General features: G+C 42.6%; 1 protein-coding gene across 3 annotated transcripts in view; it reads right to left on the bottom strand.

Annotated features, from left to right (window-relative positions):
• The window catches only part of stim2b (stromal interaction molecule 2b), a 232,451-nt gene that overhangs the window by 12,791 nt on the left and 202,174 nt on the right, over positions 1 to 17,486 (bottom strand). For all 3 annotated transcript variants that reach the window (XM_085968232.1, XM_085968226.1, XM_085968238.1), the window contains exons 9-11: positions 15,593 to 15,760; positions 15,170 to 15,270; positions 679 to 917 (exon numbers count right to left, since the gene is read on the bottom strand). In XM_085968232.1, the coding sequence (XP_085824358.1) occupies positions 679 to 917; positions 15,170 to 15,270; positions 15,593 to 15,760 (508 nt within the window). The remainder of the gene's footprint in view (positions 1 to 678; positions 918 to 15,169; positions 15,271 to 15,592; positions 15,761 to 17,486) is intronic.

The raw sequence follows: 17,486 nt of genomic DNA, 5'->3' as shown, positions 1-17,486 counted from the left end.
AGACTTAATATATGATAGTGCAAAATCATTACTGTGTTTGTACAGATGCATGAGATTGAGTGTGTGTGTGGGAGAGAAAGGGCACGAGAAAGGGATTTGTGTGGGGGGCAAGGAATTGAAAGAGGGATATTAACTTTTAGCTTCTTGAAAATCTAGCTGAATACACAATAAGAATCCAAATGTAGCTAAGGGTTAAATGGCAAATTAAATGTAGGATACTGTACTTGTTACAGCATGCTACGCAAGTTTAGTTACAAGAATGAAAGAATATAAAGTAATGAACCATTACAAGTTCTTTATTCTACATCCATGGGTGATTCCTATTTAAGTTTTTTAAAACATTTCCAAATTGAATCATTAAATGATAATTCACTGTATTCACTGGACAATTAAATTATCATTTACAACTATAGAGTAGAAAAGCTTTCATTCAAGCATTGTACTTCAAATGGCAGTGCTCTTCTCCACAACATATTCTGAAATGTGAAATGGTTCTACAAATGTCAGGTGTTCAACTGGCTAAGAATTGGCTGGGAGTAGCAGAGTGGAAAGTAATAGCTTCTGTCTGACCCTATCCTCTTCCTTAGCTGAATGTGAAGCTCTAATGTTCAGAATTGAAATGTCATGGTCTCAGTTGCTTGTTTTCTCTCTTGTCAGGAGATGGGATTTGTAACTTACAGTGAAATTGTGGAATGATTGGTGGCGTGTCTTCATCCAAGTCGTCTACTCCACCAGCTATTGGATATGGTGGGACAGACACACGTGGCATGACCACCCAACTGTGCTCAGAATACAGAATGGAGGTTAGGCTCGGCATTCCTGCATTGTGCATGACATGAAAGCCACAAATTTTCTCAATCTGCTGCCAGCGGTGTAGCCGTTCACGCAAGGCTGCTGTCACCTCAGATAATGCTTGTCTGAAATATAGATGCAAAGGAAACAAAAATTGTAAATTGCCTGATTAAAACAACTTATAATTTCCAACTTAAAGCATTTTTTTTAATGTAAGATACCCAATGGCTTAGCGGATAAGTGTACTGTATACACACCAGGAAAGTCCCAGATTCTTTGTTTAATTGCTGACCTCAGCTGAGGTGCAGTAGAGACAGGGATATAAAAATAAAATCAGTCAGGCTTCCTACTCCTGATTGTCATCCAATGATCCTGCTGGAAAGGGAACGTGTGTGGATGAAATTGGGCTCACGTGTCCTCCATGGATTAATAGCCTGCCACCATGTCACAGTTGAGGCTCACACTTAAAACATTTGCCATTTAGGAAAGAGCTGCCTGAGTTTGGGATGGGAGGGATCAAAATTGGGAGGGGAAAGGAAGGAGAAGAAAATGCTGCTAATAAAAGAACTAACAAGAACATACACATAAACCCTACGAATAGTTTTTAAAAACAGGATAAAATCTTCCCTCTCCTAATGATTTTCTCATCATAAAAAAACATTCCATCAGCTACTGGATCTGGTACCGAGGCAAACATAATTAAGGAATGCAGATGTTCTATTTGCAAATTAGCCATCTGCAAAATAAAGCAATTTGCCAACTTCCAAGTAATATTAACGCATTTAGCAATCCACTGCCAATTCTTCATTGGATGCTTCATCTCTTTCTTACTAACATCTCTGTCTTTCGGATGAGACGTTAAACCAAGGCCCCGTCTGTTCTCTCAGGTGGACGTAAAAGATCCCATGGCACTATTTCGCAGAGCAGGGGAGTTATCCTCGGTGTCCTGGCCAATATTTAGCCCTCAATCAACATAACAAAAACAGATTATCTGGTCATTATCACATTGCTGTTTGTGGGAGCTTGCTGTGCGCAACTTGGCTGCCACGTTTCCCACATTACTACACTTCAAAAAGTACTTCATTGGCTGTAAAGCGCTCTGGGGCGTCTGGTGGTCGTGAAAGGCGCTATATAAATGCAAGTCTTTCTTCTTTCTTTACTAAAACAGATCCCTCTTGATCTTTTGCAGCTTTTCTGTACTTCTACTCAATTTTATTCCCTCTTTTTAAGGATGCATTCATTCTGGTCAAAGCTTAAATAAGTTTTAATGAATTAAAAGTTAATTTAAGAGAGTTCAAACAAAAAGTAATATCTCACTCACTAAGCACTGAATTAACCTCCGACGCATTTCTGTAGCATGAGTGATGATCAACCAGCTCCAATTAACTGATAGTCAAAAGGTATTCACGCTGACTACCTTTAAAAAAAAAAATGTAAAAATTTGTGGTCAGCAGCTTAGCGAAGGGGTACGCCGCTGACATCCAAACAAAATCTGCACTTACCTCGTGCGAACTCCCCCTTTGAAAAGCTGCTTTCAAACGATGCAGAGTTGTGCGCAGCGTAGTGCCCCACGGATCCCAGGAGCATATGTGAACCTGGGACCATGAGGGGCATACGATCATTGCAATAGTATTTAAAACACAAATCAAGATTTCAACATTAATAGAATTCGATCAAACACTGAAAAGTCTCAAGATACTTTTTACTGAAGGTGTCCTGAAAACCATAAAACGCGATTAGGATGCTTTTCATACAAAGCATGCAGCTGAATTAACATCGTCCCTTTAATTCTGGGCCATGACGACATAAACCTATAATTACAGTCTTATAGTCCTATCATAAGAACATAAGAATTAGGAGCAGGAGTAGGCCATATGGCTCCTCGAGCCATTCAATAAGATCATGGCCGATCTTCAACCTCAACTCCACTTTCCTGCCCGATCTCCATATCCCTCGATTCCCCTGGAGTCCAAATATATATCTAGCTCAGCCTTGAATATCCTCAAGACTCAGCATCCTTTGGGGTAGAGAATTCCAAAGATTCACAACCCTCTGAGTGAAGAAATTCTTCCTCACCTCAGTCTTAAATGGCTGACCACTAGTTTAAGACTCTTCAGACAGGGGAAACAACCTCTCAGCATCTACCCTGTCAATCCCCCTCAGAATCTTATATATTTCAATGAGATCACCTCTCATTCTTCTAAACTCGAGAGAGTATAGGTCCAATCTACTCAACCTCTCCTCATAGGTCAACCCTCTCAGCCCAGGGATCAGTCTAGTGAACTTTCGTTGCACCGCCTCTAAGGCAAGTAATACCTTCCTCAGATAAGGAGACCAAAACTGTGCACAGTACTCCAGGTGTGGTCTCTTCCTTACTCTTGTACTCCAACCCCCTTGCAATAAAGGCCAACATAACATCTGCCTTCCTAATTGCTTGCTGTACTTGCACACTAACTCTCTGTGTTTCCTGTACGAGGACACCTAAATCTCTCTGAACACCAACATTTAATTGTTTCTCACCATTTAAAAATATTCTGTTTTTCTATTCTTCCTACCAAAGTAAATAACCTCACATTTCCCCACATTATACTCCATCTGCCACCTCATTACCCACTCATTTAACCTGTCTGTATCCCTTTGCAGGCTCTTTGTGTCCTCCTCACAGCTTACTTTCCCGCCTAGCTTTGTATAGTCAGCAAACTTGAATACATTGCACTCGGTCCCTACATCCAAGTCATTAATATAGATTGTGAATAGCTGAGGCCCAAGCACTGATCCTTGCGGCACCCCACTAGTTACACCCTGCCAACTGGAAAATGACCCATTTATTCCTACTCTTTTCTGTCCGTTAACCAATCCTCTATCCATGCTAATATATTACCCCCAACCCCATGAGTACTTATCTTGCATAGCAACCTTTTATGTGGCACCTTATTGAATGCCTTTTGAAAATCCAAATATACTACATCCACTGGTTCCCCTTTATCTGCCCTGCTAGTTACAATCTCAAAACCTCGAATTAAACACTATTTCCCTTTCGTAAAACCATGTTGCCGACTAATGTCAGGCTAACTGGCCTGTAGTTGCCCGTTTTCTCTCTCCCTCCTTTTTTGAATAGCAGGGTTACATTTGCTACCTTCCAATCTGCTGGGACTGTGCCAGAATCTAGGGAATTTTGGAAGATCACAACCAATGCATCCACTATCTCTGCAGCCACCTTTTTTTAGAACCCCAGGATGTAGGCCATCAGGTCCAGGGGATTTGTCAGCTTTTAGTCCCATTAGTTTCTCAAGTACTTTTTCTCTACTGATCTAATTACTTTAAGTTCCTCACTCTTGTTAGCCCCTTGGTTCCCCACTATTTTTGGTATGCTTTATGTGTCTTCTACTGTGAAGAGAGATACAATATATTTGTTTAAAGTCCCTGCCATTTCCTTATTCCCCATTATAATTTCTCCTGTCCCAGCCTCTAAGGGACCAACGCTACTCTATTCCTTTTTACATACTTATCGAATCTTTTACAATCTGTTTTTATATTTCTTGCTAGTTTACTCTTGTATTCTATTTTCTCCCTTTTTTCAATTTTTTGTTCATCCGTTGCTGGTTTCTAAAGCTCTCCCAATCCTCATGCATACTACTATTCTTCGCAACATTATAAGCCTTTTCTTTAAATCTTATACTATCCTTAACTTCTATAGTTAGCCACGGATGGATCACTTTTGTCGTGGAGTTTTTATTTCTCAATTAATGTAAATTTGTTGAGAATTTTGGAATATTTCTTTAAATGTTTGCCACTGCTTATCTACCGGCATATCTTTTCATCTAATTTCCCAGTCTACCTTAGCCAACCTGCCATTCATACCTATGTAACTTGCTTTCTTTAAGTTTGGGACTCTTGTTTTGTACTTAAGTATTTCACTCTCAGACTCAACGTGAAATTCTATCATATTATGATCATTCTTCACCAGAGGATCCTTTACTACGAGATTACTAATTAACCCTGGCTCATTACAAAGTTCAAGATCTAAAATAGCCTGTTCCCTGGTTGGACCCATGAAGTATTGAATACATTCCAAGAACTCATCCTCCACACAGCCTTTGCCAATTTGATTTGCCGAGTCTATAAGAAGATTAAAGTACCCCACGATTATTGAATTACCTTTGTTACCAGCTCCTATTATTTGTTGATTCATACTCTGTCCAACAGTATAGCTACTTTTGGGGGCCTATAAACAACTCCCACCAGTGTTTTCTGCCCCTTTTTACCTCGGCCCATACTGATTCTACTTCCTGATCTTCCGAGCCAAGATCCTTTCTCACTACTGTCCTTATATCATCCTTTACTTTCAGGGCTACCCCACCTCCTTTTCCATTCTGCCTGTCTTTTCAAAACGTCAAGTACCCTGGAATATTTAGTTCCCAACCTTGGTCACCTTGCAACCTGTAAAGGCTATTAGATCAAAGCCATTTATCTCTATTTGTCACACTAATTTGTCTATCTTGTCACGAATGGTTCATGCATTCAGATAAAGAGCCTTTAATTTGAACTTTTTACCATTATTTCCTGCTTTAACCTTATTCGCAGATGCACCATTACCATTAAACTGTCTGCCCCTTCCTGTCACACTCTGCTTCTCTTTACCCATATCACTTCACTGCTCTACTGCATTGACTTTTCTCTTTAGATTTTTAAATTTCCCCTCACCTGACCACACCCCCACCCACACTTTTTTTTAAATTTTTTATATATAGTTGAAAGCCCTATCTACAGCCCCAGTTATTCAATTTGCCAGGACAATGGTCCCAGCCTGGTTTAAGTGGAGTCTGTCCCAACAGAACAGCTTCCTCTTTCCCCAGTACTGGTGCCAGTGCCCCACGAATCGGAACCCCCTTCCTCCCACACCATTCTTTGAGCCACGTATTTAGCTCTCTGACCTGCTTGTCCCTATGCCAATTTGCATATGGCTTAGGTTACCTTTGAGCTGCCGCGTTTTAATTTGGACCCTAGCTCTTCAAAACTCTCTCAACAGAACCTCATTCCTAGTTCTACCGATGTCGTTGGTTCCTACGTGGACCACGACAACTGAATCCTCCCCCTCCCACTCCAAATGTTTCTCCAGCCGCGAGGAGGTATCCATAACACTGGCAACACAGCCTTCAGAATTCCCTGTCCCGGCTGCAGAGACCAGTATCTATCCCCCACCACTACAACATTCCTTTTCAGTCCCCGCACTTGAATGGCCTCCTGTACCATGGTGCCGTGGTCAGTTTGCTCATCCACCCTGCAGACTTTGCCCTCATCCACACAGACAGCAAGAATCTCATACCTGTTGAATATGCGCAAAGGCCAAGGCACCTCCAGCACTGCACCTGGGGTCCACTTACCTGCCTGAGCCGCAGTCACACCCTCCTGTCCCTGACCACTAACCAGACCTGTACCACTACCTAAGCTAAGGGGTGTGACTGCGTCCTGGTTCAAAGTGTCCAGATAACTCTCCCCCTCCCCGATGTCCCGCAATGTCTGCACCTCAGATCCCAGCTCAACAACTCTGAGCTGAAGTTCCTTGAGATGCAGATACTTACTGCAGACATGGTCGTCCGCGATCGCGATGCTCTCCACAAACTCCCACATGCTGCAGTTGCAGCACACACCTGCACTGCCATCCCTAAAAACTTTGTTTTAGCTATTTAATTAATTAAAATTTATGTATTTAATTAACTTCGTTTATAGTTTCATTTTTAACTAATTACTAGATCTAGTTTAAGTTTTATAAGTAGATGAAATTAAATATTTACTTGTAACACAAAGGACTACAAGTATTGGAGGCAAAAAGCATGCATCTCCTGCCCCCTGTACTCCGAGTCCCACCCTCTCCAAATTTCCAACTTTAACACTCTGTTTAGAAGCACTCCGTTTAAGGTCACTCTGTGCAGACCACTCTATCGAATTAGTTTCTCCTCTATTAGACTAATTATTTGATTAATTTAAATCATCTAAAATCGAGAGTTTAAATGTCTGATAACATGAGGAAATCATGAAAGTGAATTAAATCCTATCTAAATAGAAGTTGGGAAATAGTTAAACCGTAAATAATTAAACCGAAATTACACAAGGCCCTTGTGCAGCAAAGATGGTGACACAAAAAGGTCCTGTTTTCAAACTTGAACAAATGAAACTGTAGCATAAATCTAGCTGAACTTTAATGCAATTTACTCATCCCCTCCCCACCCTTACGCTGTGCAACAGGTTTCCTGTGCCTGTTTGCACCAGATGTAAAAAATGTCAGGGTAATTAACGCGCATGAGGTGGGCAAATGGCCCAACTTTTCACCAGCACGTTGATTTGAATGAGGAGGTGAAACGTGCAGCAAAGCCTATGTGCAGTCAGAACTTGACAGATCGCAAGTTCGGGATTTATGCAGAAATCTCGAACTTGGTCAGTTTCAAAGGCGGTATGGCGGCGTACTCAGAGTATGCACCATACCAACCGTGAATTCAGGGCCAATGTTGTAGAGTCAATTTAACTTGAATTATCTGGAAAGGCATGAATACTTACAACTGCACATGAGCTGCTGCAAGGGCGTCAGTGTAAGTTACAAAAACTGCACCAGAAGATCACAGTCATTTATGAGTAGCAACATGAATTCACTTCAATTTGTTCACAATGACAGAAGATCAAAAATACTGAAACAATTCTTTTCCCTCTCAAATTGCTTTTTCAGGAGATAAATTCCCAAGCCATTACTAATACTGCTCTCTGTATCCAACAAATTATTACTGAAATTTAAACAATCAAAATACTGTGGGCCTGTTCTATAAAAAGAGTATGGCACAAGTCGTAAGTGAGTCACAATGGTTGTAAATTGACTTCGTCATACTCTCAAAAAAAACCTTTTCAAACTGCAGTTTCTGAGATCAAAGGGGATTTAAGAAAATAGAAAATTGAGGTCCGCAATTATCCTTTTTTTTTTAAACCTACCACGGAACCCAACAAACTATGCTCTCTTTTTCACCCAGTGTGTGAATGATAGTAATAGTATTTTTGCAGGCCTTTAGCCTGCACATCATTTATGTCTAATTTCAAAATTAATGAAGTGCCAACTTGTGAACTTCCAAAATAAGTCATTGGGAAAAGGAATGAAACTGCAAGAACCAACTGTTTGCAATATGACTTTTGGGGACAGTTTTTGAAACTCACCTATCCTAATTTCTAGCTTCACTTTCCAGTCTTTATTGTACCCCTTTAAATGAACAACAGTTTAAATTCTGCCTCTGAATAACTTCAAGTTCCCATTCTGTTTCAGAAAAAGTTATTTCCATTCTATTTCATCTCATCAGTTACAATAAAAATGATCTTTTCATTTGCCCACTAATTTTCACAGGTGAAGTATTAAATGCAAATTATTTCCATCTATTCAGAATGCTGGCAGAGAAAGCCTCTCATCAGCAGCAATTCATTTTATTAATATTTAGTTTCATGCTGTAGTGATAATAACCAACAGTGCATTTACTGGGAGAAGACTTTTTTCCTCCTTTTAAAAATAAAATGCAATTAGGCCCACACAACTGCACCCTCTGCATTTGTTGAAAGGTTGAAGCCCAAAAATTGGGCTAATTACCGCCGCCCGTTTGCACCGCTATCCTGGCGAAACATGACGGCCACCACTCTAGTGCTCTTCTCTGGCGCGGGACTCGGCGGCTGTCATTTTGGTTGGGCCTTAGCGCTGCCGATAGCAGCACTGACCCTGGGTGATGCACGCTGTCTTATCACCACTGCGAACTTCGATCTTATTTTTTATTCATTCACGGGATCTGGGCGTCACTGGCAAGGCCAGCATTTCGTGCCCATCCCTAATTGCCCTTGAGAAAATGATGGTGGCTTGCTAGGCCATTTCAGAGGGCAGTTAAGAGTTAACCACATTGCTGTGGGTCTGGAGTCATATATAGACCAGACCAGGTAAGGACGGCAGATTTCCTTCCCTAAAGGACATTAGTGAACCAGATGGGTTTTTACGACAATCCAGTAGTTCCATGGTCACCATTACTGATATAGCTTTTTATTCCAGTTTCATTTAATTAATTGAATTTAAATTCCCCAGCTGCCGTGGTGGGATTTGAACTCACATCTCTGGATCATTAGTCCAGGCCACTGGATTACTAGTCTAGTAACATAACCACTATGCTACCGTACCCCTTGACCCAGTTCAGCGCTGGGTCTGAAGCGCTCCATGAAAAGCAGCATTTAGCAGATTGACAGAGATGCTGTCAGCACCTCTTAAAAGGGACACACACACCTTTCAGGTTAAGTTTGCATTTAAGCTGTTGCACTGGATTTTTTAAAATTGTATCGTAGTAGTGGCTTGGTGCAACACATGTTAAAAGTTTTTAAGTGTGTAGGGTGTGCTGCTGGACGCTTGCAAGGCCTCGGATAGTAAAGGAAGGCCTATGAGAAGACACAAAATGCAGCAAATACTCAGCAGGTCAGGCAGCATCCGTGGAGAGAGAAAAAAAGAGTTCACATCTCAGGTTGAGATGCTGCCTGACCTGCTGTGCACTTCCAGCATTTTATGCTTTTATTTCAGATTTACAGCAATCACTCGCAGAGGGAAGAGGAAGGCACAGAAGAGCTGGAAGCAACCCAGACAGACCCTTTCTGGCTGGGATATCCGGGATGGAATCATCCGCCTGTGGTGCCAGTGACCACAACCCCAATTCCCCTTTCAACATTTATCCTATGCCTTGCCTTCCCTCTGTTACTGACCATCAGTGCCCTCTTGGCCACAATGCTGAAATAAAAGCCACCACAAAGCAAACTTCCCAATCCAACTTTATACATCTATCCAATAGGACAGCAAGAAATCAACTCATCACCCTTATGCATTCCCTTAGTGTGCCTTTACCTATCCTACCGGTGTCATGCAGTGCTACCCCAGTGGCTGCAGCATGGCTGATAGAAGGCTGCTGACTTTCAGTGGGGAACACTGCAAATGGCCTTGCTGGTCGACCTTGAGGAGATGGTAGCTGGGAGTGTGAAATCAAGTAACAGTGTTTCTACTTCACTCTCCTCTTCCTCTTTTTGGTCAACCACTGGCTGGGCAGGCTGCATTTCTTCGGTGCGTGCAATGAGGAAGGCACAAGGGTGGAGTTGTGGTGAGGGGAGGGCGGGAAAGCAAGAGGTGCATGCGAGAAGGAGGATAACATGAGGATACCCGCATCTTGTATTCTTTCAGTCCCACTGCTGGCCAAGGGCTCAGCCATGCCCCTGTCAAGAATAGCCTGCTCTGTCTCCTCCAAGGAGGTGAGGTGAAGCTAGGAATGGGAGGTGTGCCTCATGTTTGGTACAGATTGTTGATAGGTGAGTGATTTGGGGGTGGGGGGAAGTCATGCATTGAGAAGTGCGTGAGGCTTGTGGTGCAGTTTGTAGGAGTCGGCTTTCCCTCTGTGGTCATGATCTTGACCATTCGTCAGAGGTCATGAAGCTTCTTTGGACACTGGAGCCAGGTCGTGGGAGCGACACTGCATGCAGTGACGGCCTCGGTGATCTGGTCCCACATCCTTCTTTCTACGTAGGAACATAGGAACTGGAATAGGCCATTGAGCCACTCGAGCCTGTTCCACCATTCAATGAGATCATGGCTGATCTGCAACCTAACTCCATTACCTGCCTTTGGTCCATATCCCTTAATACCTTCAGTTAACAAAAGCTATCAATCTCCAATTTAAAATTAACAATTGATCTACCATCAATTGCCGTTTGCAGAAGAGAGTTCCAAACTTCTCCCACCCTTTGTATATAGCAGTGTTTCCTAATTTCACTCCTGAACGGTCTGGCTCTAATTTTTAGACTATGCCCCCTAGTCCTAGAATCCCCAACCAGCAGAAATAGTTTCTCTCTATCTACCCTATCTGTGCCCCTTAATATCTTGAAAATTTCGATCAGCTCACCCCTTAACCTTCTAAATTCTAGGGAATACAACCGTAATTTATGTAATGTCTCCTTGTAACTTAACCCTTGAAGTCCGGGTATCATTCTGGTAAACCTACGCTGCACTCCCTCCAAGACCAATATATCCTTCCTACGGTGTGGTACCCAGAACTGCTCACAGTACTCCAAGTGTGGTCTAACCAGGGTTTTGTATAGCTGTGGAATAACCTCTACCCCCTTGTGGGTAAAGTCCATGTGGGTCGAGGACCTCTCTTGCAGTGTTGATCCCCTGCATATGCAGCTGGAGTGCTGCGTGCGAGACCCTGGGTGCTCCTTCCCTGGCTTGCTGAAGCACTTTTCCTTTTTTTTTTAAGGTGTGGAAGGGTTTTCAGCTTTAAGAGCTGAAGACTCCCATTTGGGAATTCGTTTTAATGTTAATTTTTTTTTCAGAAGGCAGTTGAGCTGTAAGGGCTTAAACCTGCCTATTTTTACATGATTTTTATTTTTTAATTTCAGAAGGCAGTTCCCCTTTTAAGAAACCGACACTGCGTTCTGAAATGACAGCTTCATTTTATGCAGGCTGTTCTTGCTGCAATAACGCTATGCCCAAGCTACATTGAAGCCTCATGCCAGGACAATCGCCACCAGGATGGCGTTGCACAGTGAGTATAGCGCTGGGCTAATGTTAATCAGTCCCCAGTGCCAATTTACCGGTCCTGCCACCACCACCATTTTCGGCAGGTGTTAACACCCGCCCATGGTGGCCCCAGCAGCTTTTGTGGCATTTACAAATTTCTAGGCCCGAGTGCATGAAAACGAATGCACAACTGAATGGCCAATTGTAAAGCATCGGTAATAATGCTGCTGAACTGACCAACAGCCTCTTAACCAATATAAATAATGGGCCATCCAGGTGTGCCGTATCCTTTGGGAGAAAGTGAGCCAAATCTTATTAAATGAAGGCCTACAGGTGATAGTTGACAGCATGACTGTACAGCGAAGTGTTATCTACCGTACGAATGGTCCGGCCACCAACTCGCAGAGTACAACAGGCTGGTAAACAGTTGCACAGGTGATAAACTTGGTGCCGTACACAAAATAAATCTAGAGAGATATTAGGAAAAAGGTGCCTGATCTGAAGAAAAGTGCAAAGGCGAGCAATGAATATGATTAAACAAAACATCCATATATTTACATAAAATTGACAACATGGAAAGATGATGTTTGGCCACACCTGTCCATGTTGGTGTTCATGCTCCACGTGACCTGTAGTCCTAATCCCACATCCATGCCCTTTTTCCATATACCTAGATTCCCTTTCCTTCAACCAGCTATCTAACATATTCTTAAAAGTTAACATCGGGAATCAGGGGTGCCGGTGGCAAAGTGGGCGGCGATCTGCCTGGACATGAGGTCAGTAACATTTTAACTTTCAGGCCAATACCAGCGGGCAAGAGTGGAAAGTCAGAGGATCAGGCCACCGCCGGGGTCCCACAGAAACGGCCCCCGGCAAGGTAAGTAAAGAAGACAGGGGGAGTGGAACGATGGCAGTTGGGGAAAGTTCAGGTTAAGGGAGGCCCAAAGTATCCTGCTCCTCCTAGTCCACAAGGATTGCATATAAAATTATTTTTCCTTGGACTCTTCTAGCTACTCTGTGGAGTTCTACCACGATGGAGGTGTCGGGGTTTGCCCTGTGCGGGTCTTCCAAATGCGGAAGTTGAAATGCTGATGTGGCACTGATGACATGATTGGGCCGTGACTTTAATATTTAAATTAGGGCTCCACCTGCCTGCAGCTGACTTTAAAGACGGTGAAGATAAAATGACGCAGGGCGGAACAGTCTGGCCTCAGGCTGGTAATTGGACATGGATTATTTTAACCCCTCTTACGGTCCATTCTCGCTGGGAGAAAGAGGTTAAAATCGACACCGTAGTCTCTGCTTAAATTACTAACTCTGGTCATACATCCCACAGCCTCACAACCCTCTGTGACTGAGAAACTTCCGATGGCTTTGCAACTGCACAATTGTTGAGATGACAACCTTGGATGCACAATTCTTTTTTGCAAAAACATTCCGAAAAAAGGAAACCAAAAAAAATATTTGCAGCTTGTTTGATTTAAATAAAGGGATGGCCGATAGGACCAGACCGATCCCTTTTAGCAACAATAGATATAATTTCGATCGCCGTGTATTTCTTACGTGGCTACAATCTGAATAATGTCAGCAGCACTCACACTTACATTCAATGCAATCGCTGACTTCACCTCACAGATCGGGCTAGAGTATAGAGTATCAGTGGGGGGGAAGGGAGAGAAGATGGGGGCCGGTGCATCGGGGGGGGGGGGGGTGGGGGGGAGAGAAGCATGCAACGGGGCCAGAGAATTGGGTGGGGGGGCCAGGTGAGCATCGGGGCCAGACTGAGGATCATCAGTTGGGCCGGGTTTGGGGGGGGGGGGGGGGGGGTTGGAGGCCACGTGGGTGGAGTCTCCAATTGCGGAGGGGGGGGGGGGGGTGTTAGGCAGGGACCCTGGATCCGAGAGGTTAGTCTAAAGGCACTTACCTCCTGGATGCAGCAGTCCTCGCTTGCTGTAGCTGACAAGTTTTACAAGGTGTGCAAAACCCGACCAGCTTCAGTTAAAGACAAAATGGAGGTTAAGAAGACGCTTTCAGCCTCATTATAATATTTAAATAGACAGCCTGCCTCTTGACAGCGGGTTGGCTGCCCGCTCCCGTTAAAACCAGAAGTGGGCGGGTTGAGGTTGGGATTCCGATTTCATTACACCAGTGACTACACTTCAAAAAGTACTTCATTGGCTGTAAAGCACTTTGAGACGTCCGGTGGTCGTGAAAGCTGCTATATAAATGCAAGTCTTTCTTTTTTAACACTTTAACTGCCCCCACGCCCCCAACCCACCCTTTTTTTTTTAGGTTAAAATTCCCTCCAGTCTGTTTATATCCACTCATTCCCATCCCTTCATAATTTTAAACACCTCTATCAAATCCCATAATCTCCTCTGTTCTAATGAAGACAGCTCCAATTTTTCTTTCTTTTATTTCCTCAAACCAGGTAACAACCTAGTGAATCTGCGCTTTATCCTTTTGATTGCCTCATTATCCTTCTTATAGCATGGAGCCCTCAACTGTACATAGTTCTCCAGCTGTGGTTTTACTAAGGTTTATATAGATTTACCATCATATCTTGACTTATATTCTACTAGCTGGGGGAGCCCGGCTTTGCCAGGGCTGTTTTGGGCCGGGCGGTTTAAATCGAGTCCCAGGCTTTGGGGCCTGTCTGTTTGTCCCTGTGTGAATCTGCTGCCGGGCAACATTTCTACCTTTTAATAGCTTCAAAGATGAAAGTGAAAGTACTTATAAAACGTTTTTGGTAAATGTTATGTAATTTTTAAAAGAGATACTAACTTTTTCGAAGCTGGATTAGCAGAGTAGTTTGAGCTGGAAGTAGTGAAGCAATGGCTGCCCGATGCCCGAGTTGAAAAGCATTAGTCCCGCCCACAGACGCAGCGATTGGCCAACCATCAGGCGACTGAACTGTAGGATTGGTCAATCGTGCCGGCACAGGATTGGTCGACCTTGACGTCAGTCAATCAATGCTACTTAGCAGGTAATGAGTTTAATTTTGAAGGTTTTTTGCATAACGCGCGAACAATTTTTGTCCGGCCGAAACGTAAATATGCTTAGGACGGTTCTGGAATCGTCAGCTTTCTTTCGACATAACGTACGTGTAGGTATGCTCTATAACTTTCGAGTTAATTCAAGACAGACAGACAGAAGGAATGACAGACAGAAGTATCCTTTTATATATATATAAGATAGATAAATCTTTTGCCATAAAACCCAATATTCTACTATTTTTTATAGCCTTATCCACTTGTGTTTTTTTTAAACATATTGTATTTAATGTACACTCAAATCCCTCTGTTCTTCCACATCTTGCTGCTTTCCCCCCATTCAAATTATTCTTTTTTTAAAACCAAAACTGACAGCTTGCTTAGTACTGATGCTGCTCCTTAGCTTCAAGCCACTTTCCTAGAGATAGTAAAATTAATCTATGATTTTGGTGATGTGAAGCCTCATCATACAATACTCCTTGGTGAAGTCAATGGAGCTCCACCATCTGTGTCAGACACATCGCTTGGGGGAGTGCTAATCTTGGTTGTCCTTCTACTATGGTTCATGACCTTCTTGCCCTTTCTCTTCTTCAACATGATCAACAAAGTTTACTCCCAGGAGAAGTTTTAGAGGCATTTGTGACTATTCCAGTAAAGCTACTACAGAAAATTACTATATCGTAACACACATTCAAAGCACGTACTAGCTCTAATGCACAGAAGACTTTCAGCACAATCAATGGCATCGCCACTATCTAGGTTGTGTGCATTGGAGCAGGAAAGTAAAATGGTGTTTAGTAAGGAGAGTGAATGAGAATCTTACTTTGCTGCCAGGATTTTGTGATCAACCTCATCCAGACAGGAACTGTGTGCCACATGGAATGTTCCAAATATAGTGCTACGCTTCTTCTTGATCTTCTCTGCCTAAAAACAGCAGTAAAATGTTAAGAGTCTCTGGTAGGACAACCCTTATAAAATGATTTTAAATTGCTGTTTTACAAACAAATTACATAGTGGTGAGTAGGACCATCAGAATTCATTAATTGTGCACTCTTGAGTTATCAGGTTTATCTGTTAAAATAATAGGTATTCCATGGTGCTCATTAAGTGTCTATTTTCCTCCTTCACACCTTTATAAATGACAAATTTTCACTGAACTTTAGAATGCTTTCTTGTCACTTTTTACTGTATTTTGCATGTCTGTTTGAAGAACACAGTAAAATATTATGCCTAGTGTAACACAAACCTCCTCCTTAACGGCATTGAGTTGCAACTCTGCACTCTGTTTCTTAATGTTGTAGTACTGAATCTCCACCTCGTGTGTAAGCTGCAACCATTTCTGGAGAGTTTCTGGCATTGACCAGCCACTGCGGACTTCCAACTCCTTCTCCGCATTCTTCAGGGCCATACGAACCTACCAATCACACATTAAAACTGGTTACATTTGTGAGTAATACAAAAAGGTGCTTGAGTTTATTAATTTAACACTGAAAAATCCATTGCTTTATTACTAGTCACTCTGACTAGCCACTCATCAAATTTGATAGACATCACAAAATTGCGTGGCCATGATAGGAAATGTTAAGATTTTGTTTATTCGTTCTCTTGCTTTTGGCATATCAGAGGTAAAAAGGAATTGTGCAGTGTGTTTTAGTTATGTGAAAAGTAAAATAGCATGTCCTTTTCTGCAGGATGATGTCAGGGATAAGAAAATATAGTTGTGAGGAGAAATTGGAGATAGGCAATGGCAAACATTCAAAGACCGCATGGATGAACTACAGAATTTGTTCATTCCATTTTGGCATAAAAATAAAACAAAAAAGGTGACTCAACCGTGGCTAACAAGGGAAATTAGGGATAGCATAAGATCCAAGGAGAGGACATATAAATTGGCCAGAAAAAGCAGTAAACCTGAGGATTGGGAGCAGTTTAGGATTCAACAAAGGAGGACAAAGGGATTAATTAAGAAGGGGAAAATAGAATATGAGAGTAAGCTTGGAGGGAACATAAAAACTGACTGTAAAAGCTTTTATAGATATGTGAAGAGAAAAAGATTGGTGAAGTCAAGCGTAGGTCCCTTGCAGTCAGAATCAGGGGAATTTATAATGGGGAACAAAGAAATGGCAGACCAATTAAATACATACTTTGGTTCTGTCTTCACAAAGGAGGACACAAATAACCTCCCAGAGATGTCGGGGAACATAGGGTCTGATGAAAGGGAGGAACTGAAAGAAATCAGTATTTGTAGGGAAATGGTGTTAGGGAAATTGATGGGATTGAAGGCCAATAAATCCCCAGGGCCTGATAATCTACATCCTAGGGTACTTAAGGAAGTGGCCCTAGAAATAGTAGATGCATTGCTGATCATCTTCCAACATTCGATGGAATCTGGAACAGTACCCATGGATTGGAGGGTAGCTAATGTCACCCCACTATTCAAAAAAGGTGGTAGAGAGAAAACAGGGAATTAAAGACCGGTGAGCCTAACATCGGTAGTGGGGAAAATGCTAGAGTCCATTATAAAAGATGTAATAGCAGAGCACTTGGAAAACAGTGACAGGATCGGACAAAGTCAACATGGGTTTACAAAAGGTAAATCGTGCTCGACTAATCTACTGGAATTTTTTGAGGATGTAACTGGTAAAATAGATAAGGGAGAATCAGTGGATGTGGTGTATTTGGGCTTTCAAAAGGCTTTCGATACGGTCCCGCATAAGAGATTAGCGTGTAAAGTTAAGGCACATGGGATTGGGGGCCAGGTAGTGACTTGGATAGAGAACTGGTTGGCAGACAGGAAGCAAAGAGTTGGAATAAACGGGTCTTTTTTCGAGTGGCAGGCAGTGACTAGTGGGGTACCGCAGGGATCGGTCCTTGGACCCCAGCTATTCACAATATATATTAATGATCTAGACAAGGGAACTAGATGTAATATCTCCAAGTTTGCAGACGACACAAAGCTGGGTGGGCGTATGTGCTGTGAGGAGGATGCCGAGAAACTCCAGGATGATTTGGACAGTTTGGGTGATTGGGCAGAAACATGGCAGATGCAATATAACGTGGATAAATGCGAGGTTATCCACTTTGGTGGCAAAAACAGGAAGGACAGATTATTATCTGAATGGCAATAGACCTGGGTGTCC

Source organism: Somniosus microcephalus, chromosome 2 (assembly GCF_052327205.1).
Source record: "Somniosus microcephalus isolate GS21.2 chromosome 2, FLI_Smic_1.0, whole genome shotgun sequence".
Taxonomy (NCBI): domain Eukaryota; kingdom Metazoa; phylum Chordata; class Chondrichthyes; order Squaliformes; family Somniosidae; genus Somniosus; species Somniosus microcephalus.
The sequence above is the reverse complement of the archived record's forward strand: the minus strand, read 5'-3'. Positions and strand labels throughout refer to the sequence as shown.